At 37.0% G+C, this 19645-nt stretch overlaps 1 protein-coding gene across 1 annotated transcript; it reads left to right on the top strand.

Annotated features, from left to right (window-relative positions):
• The first annotated feature begins 9404 nt into the window (after positions 1–9404).
• On the top strand, positions 9405–19043 carry LOC114368346 (probable polygalacturonase). Its single transcript, XM_028325654.1, has 8 exons — positions 9405–9644; positions 10665–10898; positions 11082–11177; positions 15890–16222; positions 16650–16770; positions 16873–17047; positions 17137–17207; positions 18244–19043. The coding sequence occupies exons 1-8, from the start codon at positions 9405–9407 to the stop codon at positions 18939–18941; spliced, it is 1968 nt and encodes a 655-aa protein (XP_028181455.1). The 3' UTR covers positions 18942–19043.
• The last annotated feature ends 602 nt before the right edge of the window (positions 19044–19645 follow it).

The following is a 19645-nucleotide window of genomic DNA, read 5'->3' as shown; positions in this document are numbered from 1 at the left end:
CCTTTGTTTGTTTCAATTTGGAAACTTCTTCCGAAAGATTCTAAAGAGATCAAACTTGATCATATATCTTGATTTTCTTGGATAAAACTTAGAAGCACTTGATCCTTTAGCATCATCAAGACATCAAAACATCTTGCTTCTACATAGGAGTCATTTGACTTAATCCATCAACTAAAAGATCCTTCAATTATTTCTCGTCCTTGGAAAATTCTTTTTTGCAAGAATCAACTGCTTCTTTCATTCTTCCTCACTACGAGGTCGTGAAAACAAGACAACACTTGGTACCTCTAAGCCCTACACTGGGGCAACGAAAGGCACCATGCAAAAACCTCAAGCGAACCTAGGGGCAGATTAAAAGTTCTCACCCAATAGGTTCCCTCCTACAAGGTCATGACGAAAGGCAACGATTGGTACCTCAAAGCCTTACACTGGGGCAATGAGGGGCACCGTGCATGAGCCTCAAGTGAACATAGGGGCCGATCAAAAGTTCACACCCGTCGATGTTTTTAAACAAGAAAAAAAAAGGGAGACAAGCCCTGGAATTTCAATAGATTGATTAATTATCAAACGACTCCATTCCCGTCACTCCAAAACGGTCAAGTGACTAAATCAAACAGAACATACACTCTGAGGGAGTTCTCGGAGAGATTTGCAAAAAGATAGGATGAGGTTGCATGAATTATCACCTCTTTCAAAAGGACAGTCAATCTGTGTTTTCCAAAAAAATTAAATCAAAATCAAAATCACAAAATAGGGAAAGAATGTCATGAACGTTGTACAACTTTCCATTACATTGCATTGTTTCATATGAAGTCTGCATTTACCGCATTTCAAGACAAAGGTTGCATGCATCTGCATCCCTAAAAATCATGTTAACTGCATAGATTTCCTACATCTAATATCCAGTCGTGTGGATTTGGGATGACCGACCCTCTCGATGAGTCGATCTCTTGCTTTCTCATAAGGGTGAACCCTTGGGTACTAGTTACCCTCACCATCAGAGGGCTGCACGCCCTCACCTTCAGAGGGCTACACGCCCTCGCCATCAGAGGACTGCATGTCCTCACCTTCGTAGGGCTACACGCCCTCACCTTTAGAGGACCACACGTCCTCACCTTCAGAGGGCTACACGCCCTCGCCATCAGAGGACTGCATGTCCTCACCTTCGTAGGGCTGCACGCCCTCACCTTTAGAGGACCACACGTCCTCACCTTCAGAGGGCTACACGCCCTCGCCATCAGAGGACTGCAGGTCCTCACCTTCAGAGGGCTACACGCCCTCGCCATCAGAGGACTACATGTCCTCACCTTCGTAGGGCTACACGCCCTCGCCATCAGAGGACTGCATGTCCTCACCTTCAGAGGGCTACACGCCCTCGCCATCAGAGGACTGCATGTCCCCACCTTCGAAGGGCTACACGCCCTCACCTTTAGAGGACTACATGTCCTCGTCAACAGAGAGCTGTACGCCCTCACCTTGAGAGGACTACACGTCCTCGCCAACAGAGAGCTGCACGCCCTCACCTTGAGAGGACTACACGTCCTCGCCAACAGAGGGCTGCACGCCCTCACCTCTAGAGGACTACACATCCTCGCCTTGAGAGCGCTGCACGCCCTCACCTTTAGAGGGCTACGTGTCCTCATTTTCAGTGTGCTCCACATCCGCACCTTAAGAGAATTTAAGGTCCTCTGTCCTTAAATGCTTAAACGAGACTTGCACTCCCGGTTAAGGGACCAGTAGTTTCATTTTAACGGTTCCTGGGCCACCCCCTGATATTGGAGGAGGGCCAACTGTGCGAGCACAACCAGAGAGGGAGGCTATCACACAGCTACTATGCATACCGGGGCAAAATTTCACCCGTGCCGCCGCAAAGAGACGAGTGCAGATCATGCGCACCAACATGACCACTCTTACACAGATATAGATGACATTGCTACTTAGCAACATTCTGCCCAGCGACCGCAATGCCAATCTCCCCCTGCAAAAGTATCAGTTGGTCTGTGTCGTCCCGACATGGGTAAGTATGCATATGGTTCAACTGATTTCTGATACCATCTATTGTTTACAGGGATCGCACCCACAAAGACACCCAGTGGACCTGAAGAAGTCCAACAGGGTCCTGGGGTTTCCAGCTCTGGTTACGGGCCTCTATCAGTCCTACAAGGTGCCCGTACCCCCCCTAGCAAGGTCATGCCATCCCGACATGGGTAAGTATGCATATGGTTCAAACTAATTTCTGATGTCATCTATTGTTTGCAGGGATCGCGCCCGCAAGACATCCAGTGGACCCGAAGAAGTCCAACAGGGTCCTAGGGTTTCCAACTCTAATTACGGGCCTCTGTCATTTCTACGGAGTGCCCGTCGACCCCAGCAAGTTCATCAGGCCCCTATTAATCGGGCTTTCATCAAGAAGTACTGCGCCCTCAGGCAGACGCAGGGCGAGACACCACAGTAGCATTAGGATGGCCGGTAGCGGGCAATAGACGCACCGCCACCACCTTTAGAGTTCACCTCTGCTCATCCACAAAAAAGTTAGAGCGTTGCCTACGACACATGGCCGACCCATAGGCGACCAAGTCCAAAGCCAAAGGTAAGCAAAGTACTAGGTCAGTGACCGACAAGTCATAAGGCGTCCAGCTCAAGACGTTAAAGAAGCGCTACTAGGAGGCAACCTAGTACCTTTTGAATCTATGCTTGTTATTTGACCACTTTTTATAGTAGGACGCACCTAGTTTCTCATGATCCTGGGAATTTAAATAAAACAAGCGCAAGCTCGGAAGGTAGTCATACCTCACAAAATATATATATGTATGTTTAGGTAGAAAGATACCTTAGATATGCATGTATGTAACAAAAAAATACTTCACAAAATATATATATGTATGTTTAGGTAGAAAGATACCTTAGATATGCATGTATGTAAACAAAAACACACTTCACAAAATATATATATGTATGTTTAGGTAGCAAGATACCTTAGATATGCATGTACGTAGCAAAAAGATACCTCACAAAATATATATATGTATGTTTAGGTAGCAAGATACCTTGGATATGCATGTATATAGCAAAAATACCTCACAAAAATATACACATGTTTAGGTAGCAAAATACCTCATGAAAAAAAAAAAGGAAAAAAAAAACAAAAACAAACAAGAAAAAGAAATAAACAAATAAAAAAAAATGGGAAAAAGGAAAATAAGTTGTCTAGCTGAAAAACTGACATGCTTTTGAAAAGAGATGATTTCCAACTTTTCTTTGAAAAAAAATTTCATTGATCATAACCAATTTTTGGAAAATGTGTCTACACCTGAAGGGTGAATGCTGTGAAATTTCCCCGGACGCCCGAAATGGACTCGGATGAATGCACAAATGGATAAAAGAACATATTTTGGAAACATTGGGTTGATTTAAAATAGAGGAAGTGAATCCTGAGCCCTAGCATCACATGACCATAAAAATTTGACACTTGAGTGTCCACATAGGTGCATGCATGACCAGTTTTGCATAAAATTTCCAAATCATCATTTTTGCATTTGTGTCATGGAAATAATGTGGGGCATCCCTTTTATCCTTGAGCCAAACCAAACCCTGACATGTATCATGTCTAGCCATTCTACAAGCCTTGAGCCAAAATCCTAACTCACCATAAACCTTGACCCGGGGTGAGGATGTCAATCCTTACCCTCGGAAGCAAAAGAGAGGAAAATTTCCAATCAAAGAAAAAGAGAAGGAAAATTTCCAATCAAAGAGAAAGCAAAAAAAGAGGGAAGGAAAATTTCCAATCAAAGGAAAAAAGGAAGCAAGAAAATTCCCAATCAAAGAATGGGAGAAAGAAAAAAAAGAGAGAAGAAGAAAGGGAAGAAAGTTCCCGATCAAAAAAAAAAACAGAAGAAATATGCAGAAAGGTCTTTGGACCGGACAATATCTGAACAATACAGAATTGTCACAAAATGAATAAAAAGAAGGAAAGGGAACCACGACCTAAAATGGTCTTCCCCCTTTAGTTGCCAAGCAAAATCTTGTGCGCTAGCAACCTATTTTCGCCCCGCACTAAACCAGAACAGAAAAGGAAAAAGCCAGAAAAATCAAAAGCCAAAAACACACAAAAGCCGAAAAACCCACTAAAAGAATCCATTCCCAAGGGAAGTCCTATTGATCCATGATCACGCATGTAATTTTTGATTTGATAGGAAATAATTTGCAAAGTCAAGTCATGACATATCTATGGTTCGAAATTAGGATGAAACACTTACCTGTGCGAGATTGATACACTTTGAGTGGATTTCTTCTATTTTTGTCGAACCCAGTGTTTCCTCTAAATGGTCATTTAGAAACGAAATGCTAAACATCCAAAATCTCATTTATGGTTGTGGGGGATTTCATCAACATACTCTCCTTCCCCGGTAAACGCATTGTTTTTCACTCAAAAAAGCATATGCTGCTCTAATCAGTTGGAATGTTTATCTCTTTACTAAAGCATGTTTGCATTTTAGCGAAGAAAACACCGAGACTTTTTCAAGTCTCACAAGTTATCCAGAACTACGTAGGTCTGAGTTCCTCATTGGAGGATACGTAGGAGCAAGAGCCTCGCTTTTGTCGACCACACCGCCTTTTGTTGCCATGGCCCAAGAGCTGGTAGCCCGCGGAGACACCTTACGGTTATCCGCACCCCGTCATTCAGTGACCCCAAGTGTGATTGACGAGCAGAGGCCAATGTGGTCATCTGCGCCCTTTCCGGAGATGTCAGCATTTTTCGATGGAGACCTTTCAAGTCTCACAAGTTATCTAGAACTACGTAGGTCTGAGTTCCTCATTGGAGGATACGTAGGAGCAAGAGCCTTGCTTTTGTCGGCCGCCCCATAATCTTTGTCATACTGACCCTGAGGTCATGTGACATGCACCCTTGTGTCATCCAGAGGCGGCGGGCCCGATGATACGCGGAGATACCTTACGGTTATCCGCACCCTTTTGTCATCCAGAGGCGGCGGGCCCGATGACAAGCAGAGACAAAATTTGGTCATTCTGCACCCTTGTATCATCCAGAGGCGGGGGGCCCGATGATACGCGGAGATACCTTACGGTTATCCGCACCCTTTTGTCATCCAGAGGCGGCGGGCCCGATGACAAGCAGAGACAAAATTTGGTCATTCTGCACCCTTGTATCATCCAGAGGCGGCGGGCCCGATGATACGCGAAGATACCTTACGGTTATCCGCACCCTTTTGTCATCCAGAGGCGGCGGGCCCGATGACAAGCAGAGACAAAATTTGGTCATTCTGCACCCTTGTATCATCCAGAGGCGGTGGGCCCGATGATACGCGGAGATACCTTACGGTTATCCGCACCCTTTTGTCATCCAGAGGCGACGGGCCCGATGACAAGCAGAGACAAAATTTGGTCATTCTGCACCCTTGTATCATCCAGAGGCGGCGGGCCCGATGATACGCGGAAATACCTTACGGTTATCCGCACCCTTTTGTCATCCAGAGGCGGCGGGCCTGATGATACGCGGAGATACCTTACGGTTATCCGCACCCTTGTGTCATCCAGAGGCGGCGGACCCGATGATACGCGGAAATACCCGAGTGGTTATCCGTATAAACATTCTTTTGCTATCTGTAAGACAGAACGCTTGATAGCATGCAGAGGCTGACGTAGTCTTCTGCACCTTTTGTTCCTCCGGGAACAACAAGTCATTTCCATGCGGAAATTTCATGGTCACCCGCGACTCTCGTCAACCGAGAGGAGCGAAATTAGTGTCATACCCTAATTTTCGTCCGGGGACCTTTGCTTGATGACATGCGACCTTTCTTTGGTCCTTGTGAGGTGCTTGGCACCCATCATTAGGCGATTTGTGAAATTCCGGGAATGACAAGTCATGGTCACCCGCGACTCTCGTCAACCGAGAGGAGCGAAATTAGTGTCATACACTAATTTTCGTCCGGGGACCTTTGCTTGATGACATGCGACCTTTCTTTGGTCCTTGTGAGGTGCTTGGCACCCATCATTAGGCAATTTGTGAAATTCCGGGAACGACAAGTCATGGTCACCCGCGACTCTCGTCAACCGAGAGGAGCGAAATTAGTGTCATACACTAATTTTCGTCCGGGGACCTTTGCTTGATGACATGCGACCTTTCTTTGGTCCTTGTGAGGTGCTTGGCACCCATCATTAGACGATTTGTGAAATTCCGGGAACGACAAGTCATGGTCACCCGCGACTCTCGTCAACCGAGAGGAGCGAAATTAGTGTCATACACTAATTTTCGTCCGGGGACCTTTGCTTGATGACATGCGACCTTTCTTTGGTCCTTGTGAGGTGCTTGGCACCCATCATTAGGCGATCTGTGAAATTCCGGGAACGACAAGTCATGGTCACCCGCGACTCTCGTCAACCGAGAGGAGCGAAATTAGTGTCATACACTAATTTTCGTCCGGGGACCTTTGCTTGATGACATGCGACCTTTCTTTGGTCCTTGTGAGGTGCTTGGCACCCATCATTAGGCAATTTGTGAAAATCCGGGAACAACAAGTCATTTGCATATGGAGATTTTATGGTCACCCGCGACTCTCGTCAAATCGAGAGGAACGAAATTAGTGTCTTATCTTTACTTTCCTTTTATCTCCAATAAAAGACAAGTAAAGAGGGGCAACTGTCATACCCTAATTTCGTCCGGGGACCTTTGCTTGATGACATGCGACCTTTCTTTGGTCCTTGTGAGGTGCTTGGCACCCATCATTAGGCAATTTGTGAAATTCCAGGACATGCCGAAAAACCAAAAAAATATTGATGCACAATCCGTAAGTTTCCGTGACACACCGGAATTCAAATGGAAGCATCGTTGCATAATTAAGTGAGGTTTCGTAACATTCCGTAAGTGAAAAAGGGGATGATTATGTAATCCGCAAGGTTCCGTAACATTACGGAAAGAAAACAAGTATCGTTACGAAATTCGTAAGTTTCCGTAACTTTACGAAAAAAGAATCACCAAAAAAAGCAGAGGGGTGTACTTAGTAAAAATGGGGGTGCAAATAGCACCCAGGCCCACTTGGGCCCTCCAGAATATTCCTCCAGAAGGCTGTTGCTTCTGGAGGAAGCAACCTGGCTCGCCTGGGCGAGCTGGGCGGCAACCACCTCCCCTATTTTGCTATAAATAGGGGAGGAAGTGAAGAAGAAAAAGGTTCAGCCCCTTTGGCACTTCTCTCTCTTTCGAATTTGCTTGGAAAAATTGTTTCCGTGAAGAAAATCTAAGCCGAGGCGCTTCCGAAACGTTTCCGTAACGTTTTCCGTGAGGAATTTCGCAAAGATTTCAATCGTTCTTCGACGTTCTTCATTCGTTCTTCATCATTCTTCGATCTTCAACGGGTAAGTACCTCGAACCAAGCTTTTCGATTCATTCTATGTACCCGTAGTGGTCCACATTGTGTTTCGTGAATTTTTATTCTCGTTTTGTTTACTTTTTATACCCCCTGTTGACGTGCTTAAGCCATTTTACTTAAGTCATTTCTCGCTTAACTTAAAAATAAAATAAATTTCCACCGAACGTTTGAATTGTATTATCCGTTAACTTCGGTTAAAATAAATTCCGACCGTTCGGTCGTGCCGTAACCACGTTGGAAATCAAAAAGAGGTAAAAAAATAATATAATAATAAAAAAAAACATCTTTTAGCAAAATAAAGCGGAAAATCAATCGAACGTTTTCTCTTTGGGATTTCTCATTCTTAATCGAATTGATTAATAACTAAAGTGAAACTAAGGCTAAAATCAACTCGCCTAGTCAAGCTCGTCCATAAAAAATAGGTTTTTGAAGTTTGTCATTTCAATTTCTCACTAAGTAAAATGGATCATTTTTAAGGTCCAACGCCTTAAAATGATCACCACTTAAGTAAAAAAGAATCACTTGATAAGAAAGAACTACGTAGGTCTGATTTTCTCATCCCAAATTGAGGAATACGTAGGAGCAAAGGGAAACACCCTTGTCGACCACAAAAAAGGAAAAATATAAAAAGGATATAAGGACATAAAAGGGAACGTAAAAATCAAAGTTGCACATTCGATTAAAGGCTGCCGTCCCTTGGGACGGACGTGTGGGGTGCTAATACCTTCCCTGTGCATAAATACGACTCCCGAACCTTTCACTTAAAAAGTTCGTAGATCGCGTCTTTTCCGGTTTTTCCGACGTTTTCCTCAAATAAACGTTGGTGGCGACTCCGCGTGTATTCCTTTCGTGGAACACGCATCCCGCGAGTCACGCGTCGCCCTCCCGCCGAAGGGTAGGTTGCGACATTAACCAGACTTGAAGAGTCTATAAAAGCAAGACCTTGATTTACATTTGAACAACACTTATAACCTTTACAAACAAATTTTCCACATATTCTTTTACAACCTTTGAATCACTTTGAACATCTTCTTGAACTTCTTCTTCTTCTTCTTCTTCCTTTGCAAAAGCTTTCTAAAGTTTTCTGGTTTTCCAAACCTTGAAAATAGAATTGTGCTATATCTTTTATTCTCTTCTCCCTTTGCCAAAAAGAATTCGCCAAGGACTAACCGCCTGAATTCTTTTTGTGTCTCTATTCTCCCTTTTCCAAAAGAACAAAGGACTAACCACCTGAATTCTTTTGTGTCTCCCTTCTCCCTAGTCAAAGAATTCAAAACGACATAGTCTGAGAATTCTTTTGATTCTTCCCTTTCCTATAAACAAAATATTTCAAAGGACTAACCGTCTAAGATATCTTTTGTTTCCCCTTCACAAAGTTTCAAAGGACTAACCGCCTGAAAACTTTGTCTTAACACATTTGAGGGTACATCCTTTGTGGTACAAGTGGAGGGTACATCTACTTGGGTTGTTGTAACTGAGAACAAGAGAGGGTACATCTCTTGTGAATCAGTTCAAGTGGAGGGTACATCCACTTGGTTGTTCAAAGAGAACAAGGGAGGGTACATCCCTTGTGGATCTTTGCTTGTAAAGGATTTTACAAGGTTGAAAAGAAATCTCAAGGACCGCAGGTCGCTTGGGGACTAAATGTAAGCACGGGTTGTTGCCGAACCAGTATAAAACTCTTGTGTTTGTCTTCTTCTTCCCTACACTCTTTAATTTCCGCTGTGCACTTTAATTAGAGCTTTTACTTTTGATTAAGTTTTTGTTTCTGTTCTTTACTTTCTTAACATTATAGTAAAAGCCTAATTGAATTTAGTAACATTAAGAAGGATAGAGTTTTAATTAGTAAAGGTTCATTAATAATTAATTCAAGCCCCCTTCTTAATTATTCTGAGGCCACTTGATCCAACAATTTGAAAATGGGGTGATTGTTATTTAGAGTTGAGAGCTGTTTTGGAAAATTTGTCAGACTAACTAGTTGTTGTCTTATGCCTCTCACTAAGTGGTTTTTTGCTTCAAAATATGATTATCATCTCTGCAGTTGGAACTTATAACACTATCACGGATAAGAGTGATGTGTATAGCTTTTGGGTTGTGCTTATTGAGCTGATATCATCCATGCCAGTAGTTTTAGCAGCCAGGGAAAGAGATGAGGTTAACTTGGCAAATATTGTGATAAAAAAGATTCAAAAAAGAAAGCTTAGTGAGCTTGTAGACCCATCCTATGGGTTTGAGTCAAACCAACCAGCTTCATCCAGCAAAGTACATCCTCCCCAAGCAACTGCACATGACTCGGGTGAACTTGGAATTTGAATGAATAATAAGCTACTAACTTCACTAAATTCTTTGATTGAGTAACTGAAAAGGGAATCTAACAGGCCCAATGCCACCAAAGATGAAACCAAACATACTACTACTTGTCTGAATGTCACACACTGAAATTAATGGCAGCAAACATTTCCACCAAACAAAATTTTGTACAAAGTCATGTGTAGCTAAGCTATATGTACTAGATTTTTATTCTAGAAAAATATGAGAAATAGTAAATTTCATGTTATTAATTACTAATCAAAACTAAATTGTTGTTCCACCTGCTTTTAAGTTCCCAATAGACAATAGGGGGAGATTTGAAGGCTGAAACAAAAGTTTGGGAGTCAACAAGGTTTGTATGAGTTGTAATCAACTTAATTTGTGACCTACTGAGTAGCAAAAGAATGATCAAGGATTTTGCATTTCAAATCCGAGTAGCAAAAGGACATTGTATAACTAGAGAAGTCTGAAATTCTAATCCCATTCCTAGCTAGGATAAGAATAAAAGGAAAAGGGGAAGATGAGGTGCTCAAATTAATGGTTGATGAAGATAACTTGATTACGCAGAATTGCAACAACCTGCACTCTACCTAAACGTTAAAATTTTAGGACCAAAAGTGGTTATTGGTCAGAAGCAAGCTATAACTCAATACAACCAATACTTAATTAAAGCTTATAGAGTTGGAGTGCAAGAGGGTTTGGCTTTGGTTTAGTTTGTCTATTTATTTATTGTACCTATGGTTTGGCAGTGTGGTTTGGAGGGAAGATGGTACTAGACAAAGGTTATACAGGAGGACAAGTCATTAGTATATTTTTGGCAATTTTGACTGGTTCCATGTAAGTTAGCTTCTACTTTCCCATATACATTGTGGATGGATGAAACAATCCATATCTTACAACCTCTACCAAGCTTGGCAGGAAAATTTGATCAAATTTTCTGGGCTAATTTCTTTTTGTTGGTCTCTTGGGCAGACATCTCTAATCTTAACTGCATTCACTGCAGGACAAGCTGCTACCTTTAAAATGTTTGAAACGATTAAGAGGCAGCCAGATATTGATGCTTATGACACTGGTGGTCGACTGTTAGATGATATTTCTGGAGATATAGAGCTTAAGAAGGTCTGCTTTAGTTATACTTCTAGACCTGATAAGCAAATATTCAATGGATTTTCAATTTCAATACCAAGTGGCACTACTGCAGCTTTGGTAGGGCAAAGTGGAAGTGAGAAATAAACAATTATTAGTTTAATAGAGAGATTTTATGATCCACAAGCTGGTGAAGTTCTCATTGATGGTATCAATCTCAGAGAATTTCAACTGAAATGGATCAGACAGAAAATAGGACTTGTCACCTAGGAACTAGTTCTCTTTGCTTGCAGCATTAAACAGAATATTGCCTATGGTAAAAATGGCCCAACAGATGAAGAAATCGGAGCTGCAGCTGAACTTGCTAATGTTGCTAAGTTCATAGATAAATTTCTCCATGTGAGCTCGTAATTCATCTTTCATATTTGAAAATCTTTTGTGTCTATGTGTGTGTATTCAATAAGAGGCCTTTTTATGTCATTACTTTTGTAAAATTGTGAGTTTAGGGACTTGACACAATGGTTGGCGAGCATATTAGAACAAGCACTAATTTAAGAGGGGCAATGGGATACATTGCACCCGAATGGCTAAGGAATGCACCAATAACTGCCAAAGTTGACAAATATAGTTTTGGGGCTAAGGAATGCACCCTGCTTCCGATGTATGTTTGTGATAACACTACGCTACCCTTAGGGGAGTTGCTATAATAGAAATTACATAAAAACATTCAAACAATGCAGCAGCACCAACAATCAATGCATTGCAATTCACAAACCTAAACTAGTATGAAAGATTGAAAAATTGAAGAAATGGGATACCTAAAAAATGCCCAGCAATCAACGCATTGCAATCCTACTTAAAAGGATTTTACCTTTTGTACAACTAATTAAAAGCTATAACACATAAGCTTGCGAAAGATGATTGTACAGAGCCGCACATGGCTGGTTAAATTTATGTTGAACTTATTGGCAAGAGTTTGTTTGCTGAATCACTAAAATCCTGCATTTTTCTCCCTAAAATGCTCAGTAATGTATGCATTTTTTTTGCTGAATCACAGGGATCCTTAAGATTTAGATAGCACATACATTACTCTTGCTGAGTGGATAGATATTTTAAGTTACCAAATACTGAAACACTGAATGGAAACCTAGCCAAGACTGAATATTTAAACACTTGACGGACAGGGGTTCTTACCTTTAACACAAAGTTGATAGATGAAGTGCTTCGCCGTTGCTTCGCATACCTTCAAGTGTGAGATGACCCAGCCAAAGCTTCAGTGACATAGAAAGGGTGACTTCGAGGGTCACAACTGTGAACATAACCACAAATTCTATGAGGGTCACACTAAGTGGAAGACAAACAGAAAACTAATAAGGGGGCTTTGACGGAATGTATTGAATACAAACCTTTGAAGGACAATGATGAACTGAAGCTTTCAAAGGAGGATGGAGAAAGGGTTTGCCAAACTGAGTGCGCGGGGGGAAGCTTTCGAAGGACAATGAGGAACTAAAGCTTTCGAAGGAGGATGGAGAAAGGGTTTGCCAAACTGAGTGTGCACGGGGGAAAGAATTTGGTTTTTTAATTTATCAATAACACAACATCGGTGTTCTTGAAAAAACTGATGTTAAGGTTATAAACTTAACATCGGTTTTGATGAAACCGATGTTAACAAATTAATGTTAGCATCGGGTTTTAAAAAAACCGATGTTAACATCAACTAGTTCACATCAGTTTTTTCAAAATCAATGTCAATTAACCAAATTTATTATCACCATGCTCTTGTTAACATCAATTTTTAGAAAAACCGATGTTAAAATATTGTGTTAACATCGGTTTTTTTAAAAAACCGATGTTAAAAAGTCTCGTTATTTATCATTTTTCCACTCCATTTTTGTTAACATCGGTTTTATCAAAAATCGATGTTAACTTAACGATGTTAAATCTAGATTTTGTAGTAGTGGATATACGAAAATTGCTTTTGGGATACCTTCAATAAACAATTAAGAAAATGTATATTTATTTTAAATTATTCTCAATGCAAGAAAATCTTTGTGACTGTAAAAGTTTAATGCAAACCTGGTGTTAAATGTTAATATACAGAATGCAAAATAAATTTCCTAAGTTGTTTTAAAGGAGTTGCGCTGTATTATTTTATTTTTTTTGGAGTTATTGCCATTCTAACACCCTTATTTTTACCCATTTGTCATTTAAATTTTCACTTTTGCCTTTATTTAAGTTTGTCTTTAATCTTTATAGTAACAAGAAAAATCTTTATATAAAAATCAAAAGCAACATGTCTATTTGTGATTTTTTCCCTTATATGATTTTCGATAAAACAAAACAAGTATCTAACTTTACATTCTTTTTGTATGGAATGAAATGCTTTAAAAATGACAAAAAAATGTTAAAAATCAAATACATTTATTTTCAATTTTTACAAAAGATTATATTTAAATAACATGTCAAATAAATGAATACTGTATTCAATGAATATATTACAAAAAATTAAACTGAAACAATATTATTTCTATTTGTTAAAATACTAAACCTAACTTTGACAATAAAATAGAGAATTAAATTTAAAAACAGTAGACTAAATATACAACATGTTGAGATAAGATGATTAATTTTTCTATACTTAAAATACAAAATGAAAATTTAAAGTTTAAGCATTAGTATTTACAACTTCTAATTTTAATAGTAATTTTTTAAAATTTAAAAAATGTTACTATAAATCAAACCTAACATCTTTTTTGAAAATCAAAGAATGCCAACACATACATAGATAGACATAAAATAAATTATTAAATTAAAAGTAATATATATGTCAATATATAATGAGAAAAATGGTTATAATATATAAATTTTAACGAAATAGAAATGCGGGCACATATAAATTTCATATAGGTATTGCATGACTATTATTACTTAATTATAGAAAGAATAAATCGTAAAAAATTTCAATAGGTTAAATACTTTTAATAATAAAATATCTTCCATTAAAAATTTAATTAACCGTATTTTTTAATTTTAACGCAAGTATATTTTATATATTATTAATTATTTCAAAAACTGATAATTTTATTTATGCAAAAACTAAATACAAATAGAAAAAACATATTATTTAAACAAATTCATGCAAAACATTTGTTACAAATATATTTTCACAATAAAAATAAGAGTCAATTAATTACATATATTTTAAATAAACTAAATACTAATATAAAAAAACATATAAGTTAAATAAATTCGTACAACACACGGATTTAAAATCCAATGTTAAAATATGTTAGATATTTATTGAATCAAAACAATGATTATCATCAAATTAGAATTTCAATCCAACAACTCATAAGAGTTTAAGTTTCTTTTACATATAATATATAGATTAGAGCATGAACAAAAATATAAATATATTTATCCGCATCAAATCTATGACTCAAAATATAGATATATTTATTCAAACCGTATTAGACATGCAAGGAAAATTATTGTGAATAAAATTCATGAGATTAGTACTAAATAAAATTTGACACATGAACAAATTTTTTTATAATAACAAAAATTAAAAGCCGTAAATGAAAGGATCATTAAGATGAGATTTTGATAGTGGAATTTTTTTTTGAAAATAAAAAAAATTAAAAATCGTAAATGAAAGAATCATTAAATATTAATTGAAGATAGGATTATTGCTTACCCAAGTAAAAATTATATATGGAATTAATTATTTTATTACTTTATAATAAACGTAGGATTATATTTTCTTTTCTTCTGTATTTTTGAAACTAAAAAATTCCGTTAATGTTTATTAATCAACACAAATTCTTTTGTATATATAGTTCCCTTCATTACTCATATTCTTTTATGGACGCAATTAAGAGTTAAGTTATTAACATTAATCTTTTCTGAATAATGTAACCTACAAATTATAATTAATGGTTTAAATATATATATTTTTTCTACAATTTAGTATTTTTTGTGTTTAAAATATTTTAGATAACGATTTGAACAATAAAAAATATTTTGAAAAATAAAAAAATAATATCTAAAATATTTCAAGGACAAAAAATAAAAAAAAAACTTTAAATCGAAAAAAATATTTAAACCAATTATAATTATGATATGTCATGAGTTATGTTGTTATTAGAGTGGTGCAGTACTCTAACAGTAGACAACACCTTTTTGAAAAAAGGGTTAACAATCAAGCAAAATTTCTATAACTAAATTTCTACAACTATTATGATAATTGTAGGATGAAAAACTTTTCAAATCGTCCAAGAAAGGAAAAACAATCTTTTTATCAATCGTCCAAGAAATGAAAAGCAATCTTTTTAAGAATGGCAGGACGTCATGGCACATTCTCATGCACGTAGACATTTTTTTTCCTGTAACTGCCATGCCATTTGACAATACTGTGGTTTCCTAACACGTAACTGCATACTTTAAATATTCCATAATGTAGCATTGAAAATCAGCACGACCGTGAAATTCTCCGATAATCTCTCCCCAGATTATATATAATCACCTACAATCTCTTTACTCTATCATATATGCATTAGTAATAATTAATAAATCTCTTTAAATACATGACCCCTTTGTCTTCTATGCCACAAACAAACCTCACAGTCACACTCAAACTATGAAGACGTGTCCAAAACTCAGTAACTCCTGTGTAATTATTTTTTTTTTCTTTGTGTGTGTTCATTGAGTTTTTTTGATATGCAAACGATGTTTTGTTATGATTTTTCTTAGTATATTGAATTTTCAGTGTTTCGATCATTTTGGTTTCTATGTTTGTTCATGGACCCCTCTTCTGTCTTTGCTTTATTCTTTTGAATAATTAATTGATTACCTTCCAAGGTTTTAAAATAGCGATTAATGTTCTCTTGTAAGTCGCATAAAATTGTTGGTAGTGATTGATAGTTGGTGTGGTTACAATGGCAGTTATGGAAATCTCCAAAGTTACATATATATACAATAGTGGGGCCTTAATTGAAGTTGTGGACCACAACTTCAAACCTTATAGTTATAATAATTTTAGTTTCAGGACAAGAAAACTTGTCCTTTGTTGTGCTTTTGGTGTTTGATATAAACTTGATTTTCTTCTACAGGTTGTTGGGGTTATCTTCACAGTTTTGTTATTGGGATTACAAGGAGTTAGGGTTGTTGAATGCAGAGTAGCCAATGGATTGGACTGTTTTGAGTACCCTGCTATCAGCTGCAGAAAACACAGTGCAGTTTTGACTGATTTTGGTGGTGTTGGTGATGGAAAAACATCTAACACCAAAGCTTTTCAATATGCAATTAGCAATCTCAGCCATTATGCATCTGATGGTGGAGCTCTACTTGTTGTGCCACCAGGGAAATGGCTAACAGGAAGCTTCAATCTCACAAGCCACTTCACACTTTTTCTCCAAAAGGAAGCTACCATTCTTGGATCTCAGGTATTTTTAGTCACTCCCCCCTCTTCTTTTTTTCTTTTTTTTAAAAAAAATTATTAGACTATTTAATGATTTCATGTTATAGCATGTGGTCGATCATGTTATGTTTATTTGAGACGTGTGACAATTTAGAAAAATTGTATTTTTGTATAGCTAAAAAATATTTAATATGACCTCTTTTCGGCATGGCACATGTGTACCCTATTATAATGTAAAAATACATTAGTCAAAGATACATTAGCAGTTGTTTCTTGTTACAGTACATTATTAGAATTTGGTCACCTAACATCAAGTCACTACTAACCTTTCCTTTCACCTTTTCGCCTAACTACGATTTCTTGGCCGTTAGTTCAGCTGCAGTTTTTTTTTTTTTTTTTTGCTTCTTTTTTATTTATGTTGATGTTTATTGACCATGGACCCACATTAACAGGATGAATCAGAGTGGCCCACCCTTCCTGTGCTACCATCATATGGCAGAGGAAGGGATGCTCCTGATGGAAGGTTTAGTAGTCTCATTTTTGGAACTAACCTCACTGATGTAGTAATCACTGGTAACTACTAGCCTCATCACTAAGCAGCTATTAGAGGTTGTAAAGGTCATGCATGTCTCATTGGAAATCATTTTTAATATCACTTTTATTTATTCATTATAGGTTACAATGGAACAATTGATGGACAAGGGTCTTATTGGTGGGACAAGTTCCACAAGGGTGAATTGAAACTCACCAGGCCTTACATGATTGAGATTATGTTCTCTGATCACATCCAGATATCAAATCTCACTTTGATCGATTCTCCATCTTGGTTTGTCCATCCAATTTACAGCAGGTTTGACAAGCATTTTCGGTTGCCTAGATGGTTAATCTTAATGCACAATATTTTCTGTTATTCTTATCACCCCCTATATATCTCCACAGTGACATTATAATTCAAGGGTTGACCATTCTTGCCCCAGTTGACTCTCCCAACACTGATGGAATAAATCCAGGTAATTTTGTTTGTTTGTTTTTTTATTTATTTAATTTATTATTATTATTATTATTATTATTATTATTATTTCCACTGGCTTTAAGAGGAAAACACTAGATAAAAAGAAAAAAAAAAGGAAAAGTGATAGGTTTGAGAGAAAATGAATGATACTGCTTCACAAAAGAAAAAATGAATGATATTCTGCAGTTGTCTATAATAAGAAATAAAAGCTAGTTCGAATACACCAATAATGTAAATGTTATTTGGACTTGGCTCCTTTAAAAGTTAGGGATACACACTAGAGGATAAAATACGATAATAACCATTAATTCAAAAAATAATGAACGAGGTTTGTGATAAAATAAAATAAAATATATATGTAACAAAAACTAAAATTAATTATAACACCAACAATTGTTTTTTGAATTAACCGTTATTATTCCACTTTATCCTTTAAACTGCACATAATTAATTGATTTTTGAATTAATTATAATAACCATTAATTCGAGTTTGAATTTACATTGTCACACAATTTATATAAATTGTAATGTAGAATTGTTAAAAGATTTTTGTAATAATTACTTTTAAAGTCGTTCTAAAATAATTTTCATATAATTTTATAATTTTTTTACCCGTAACAATTGAAACAAATGACATAAGGTTTAGAATAACTCACACCCCATTTAATCTATCAAAATTAAATTCTAAAATATGTGTTTGTTTTCTCCATAATTTGAACTTCTCATCTTAATTATGTGTATTCAATCAGAAGTAATGGGCATGCTTTATTACAACCAGTTATTACTCCATCTTGTTCTTATTTATAAGACTCAATTTATAATTTTATTAATAAACTATTAAAAAAGAGGATAATTTTAAAAAAACTTATAAATTTAAAACAAATTTATTATTATCAACTAACTTAATCACTTTTTTTAAATTTGATGAATTAGGTAATTGAGTCTTGTATACAGAAACAAGGAGTAAGTAATAAATAGTAACTAAATTGGTCCAAAATTTTAGCCGCTATCTAATTGTTTCCTCCTTTTTACAGATTCTTGTTCCAACACTAGGATTGAAGATTGCTACATTGTCTCCGGTGATGATTGTGTAGCAATAAAAAGTGGTTGGGATGAGTCTGGAATCAAATTTGGAATGCCAAGCCAACACATAATAATCAGAAGGCTTGAATGTGTGTCCCCAGATAGTGCCATGATTGCCTTAGGAAGTGAAATGTCTGGTGGAATCCGAGATGTTAGAGCTGAAGAACTCACAGCTCTCAACACTCAATCAGCAGTTAGAATCAAAACTGCAGTTGGTAGAGGAGCTTATGTGAGGGACATATTTGTCAAAGGAATGAACTTAAACACCATGAAGTATGTGTTTTGGATGACAGGTTCTTATGGCTCACACCCTAACACCGATTTTGATCCCAAAGCACTTCCCAACATTACAGGAATAAACTACAGAGATGTCATTGCAGATAATGTCACATATTCAGCAAGACTTGAAGGGATTGCTAATGATCCTTTTACGGGAATCTGTATTTCTAATGTGACTATCCATAGTGGAAAAAAGAAACCGCAATGGAATTGCACTGACATTGAGGGGGTTACAAGCAATGTCTATCCTAAGCCTTGTGAGTTGCTGCCTCTGAAAGAGAAAATTGAGTGTCCTTATCCAGATGACAAATTGCCCATTGAAAGTGTGCAGCTGAAGACTTGTTCCTTTAAAAGTGTCTCATTCTTCTGAGAGAATGAATGTAGACGAAAATTTTAAGAATATAGCAAACTCTATTGTCATCCATTTAGGAGTTTTTAAAAAATGAAATCAAATAGAAATTATAGAATTAAATGGTCTGTTTTTCTTATTATCAAAATGATTTTAGGATTGGAATATCCTGTAATCAATAATCAGTGATAGGTATCAACTATCAAACAATTTTGGAATATCCTGATATGCATTTCAAGCAATTTTGGATTCACCACATTCTCAAATGTTCCATCAGAAATCATTGATTTGAACCAGTCAACTATATAATGAGCCTGCAATTTGGAGTCATGCTAAATTCATTATCTGAAAGACAAGCAGGAATGAAAACCAAAGACTGATGAATCCAACATTGCTAGTGTTACCTGTGGTTGACTTTGATATGAAGGAATCCTTCCTGATACAATCTCCATGATAAATAATCCAAAATCATAAATTTCATTACCCTCAGTTAAGGTACTACTGGAATGACAATCTGGAGCTTCGTAACGGGAGCATGTGAAAATAAAAAATAATTTGAAAATTTACGATTAGATTAGTTGTATCAAATAAGAACTTAATTTAAAAGTATTGACACTGTAAAAGCTTTTGACATTGTCATCCAAATACAAATTGTCATTTATGCTAAATTTGTTGACTTATATAAGAAAAGAACTATCTTAAAAGTCATACCTAGCTAGAATGAA

The sequence above is a fragment of the Glycine soja genome, chromosome 9 (assembly GCF_004193775.1).
Source record: "Glycine soja cultivar W05 chromosome 9, ASM419377v2, whole genome shotgun sequence".
Classification (NCBI taxonomy): domain Eukaryota; kingdom Viridiplantae; phylum Streptophyta; class Magnoliopsida; order Fabales; family Fabaceae; genus Glycine; species Glycine soja.
The sequence above is the reverse complement of the archived record's forward strand: the minus strand, read 5'-3'. Positions and strand labels throughout refer to the sequence as shown.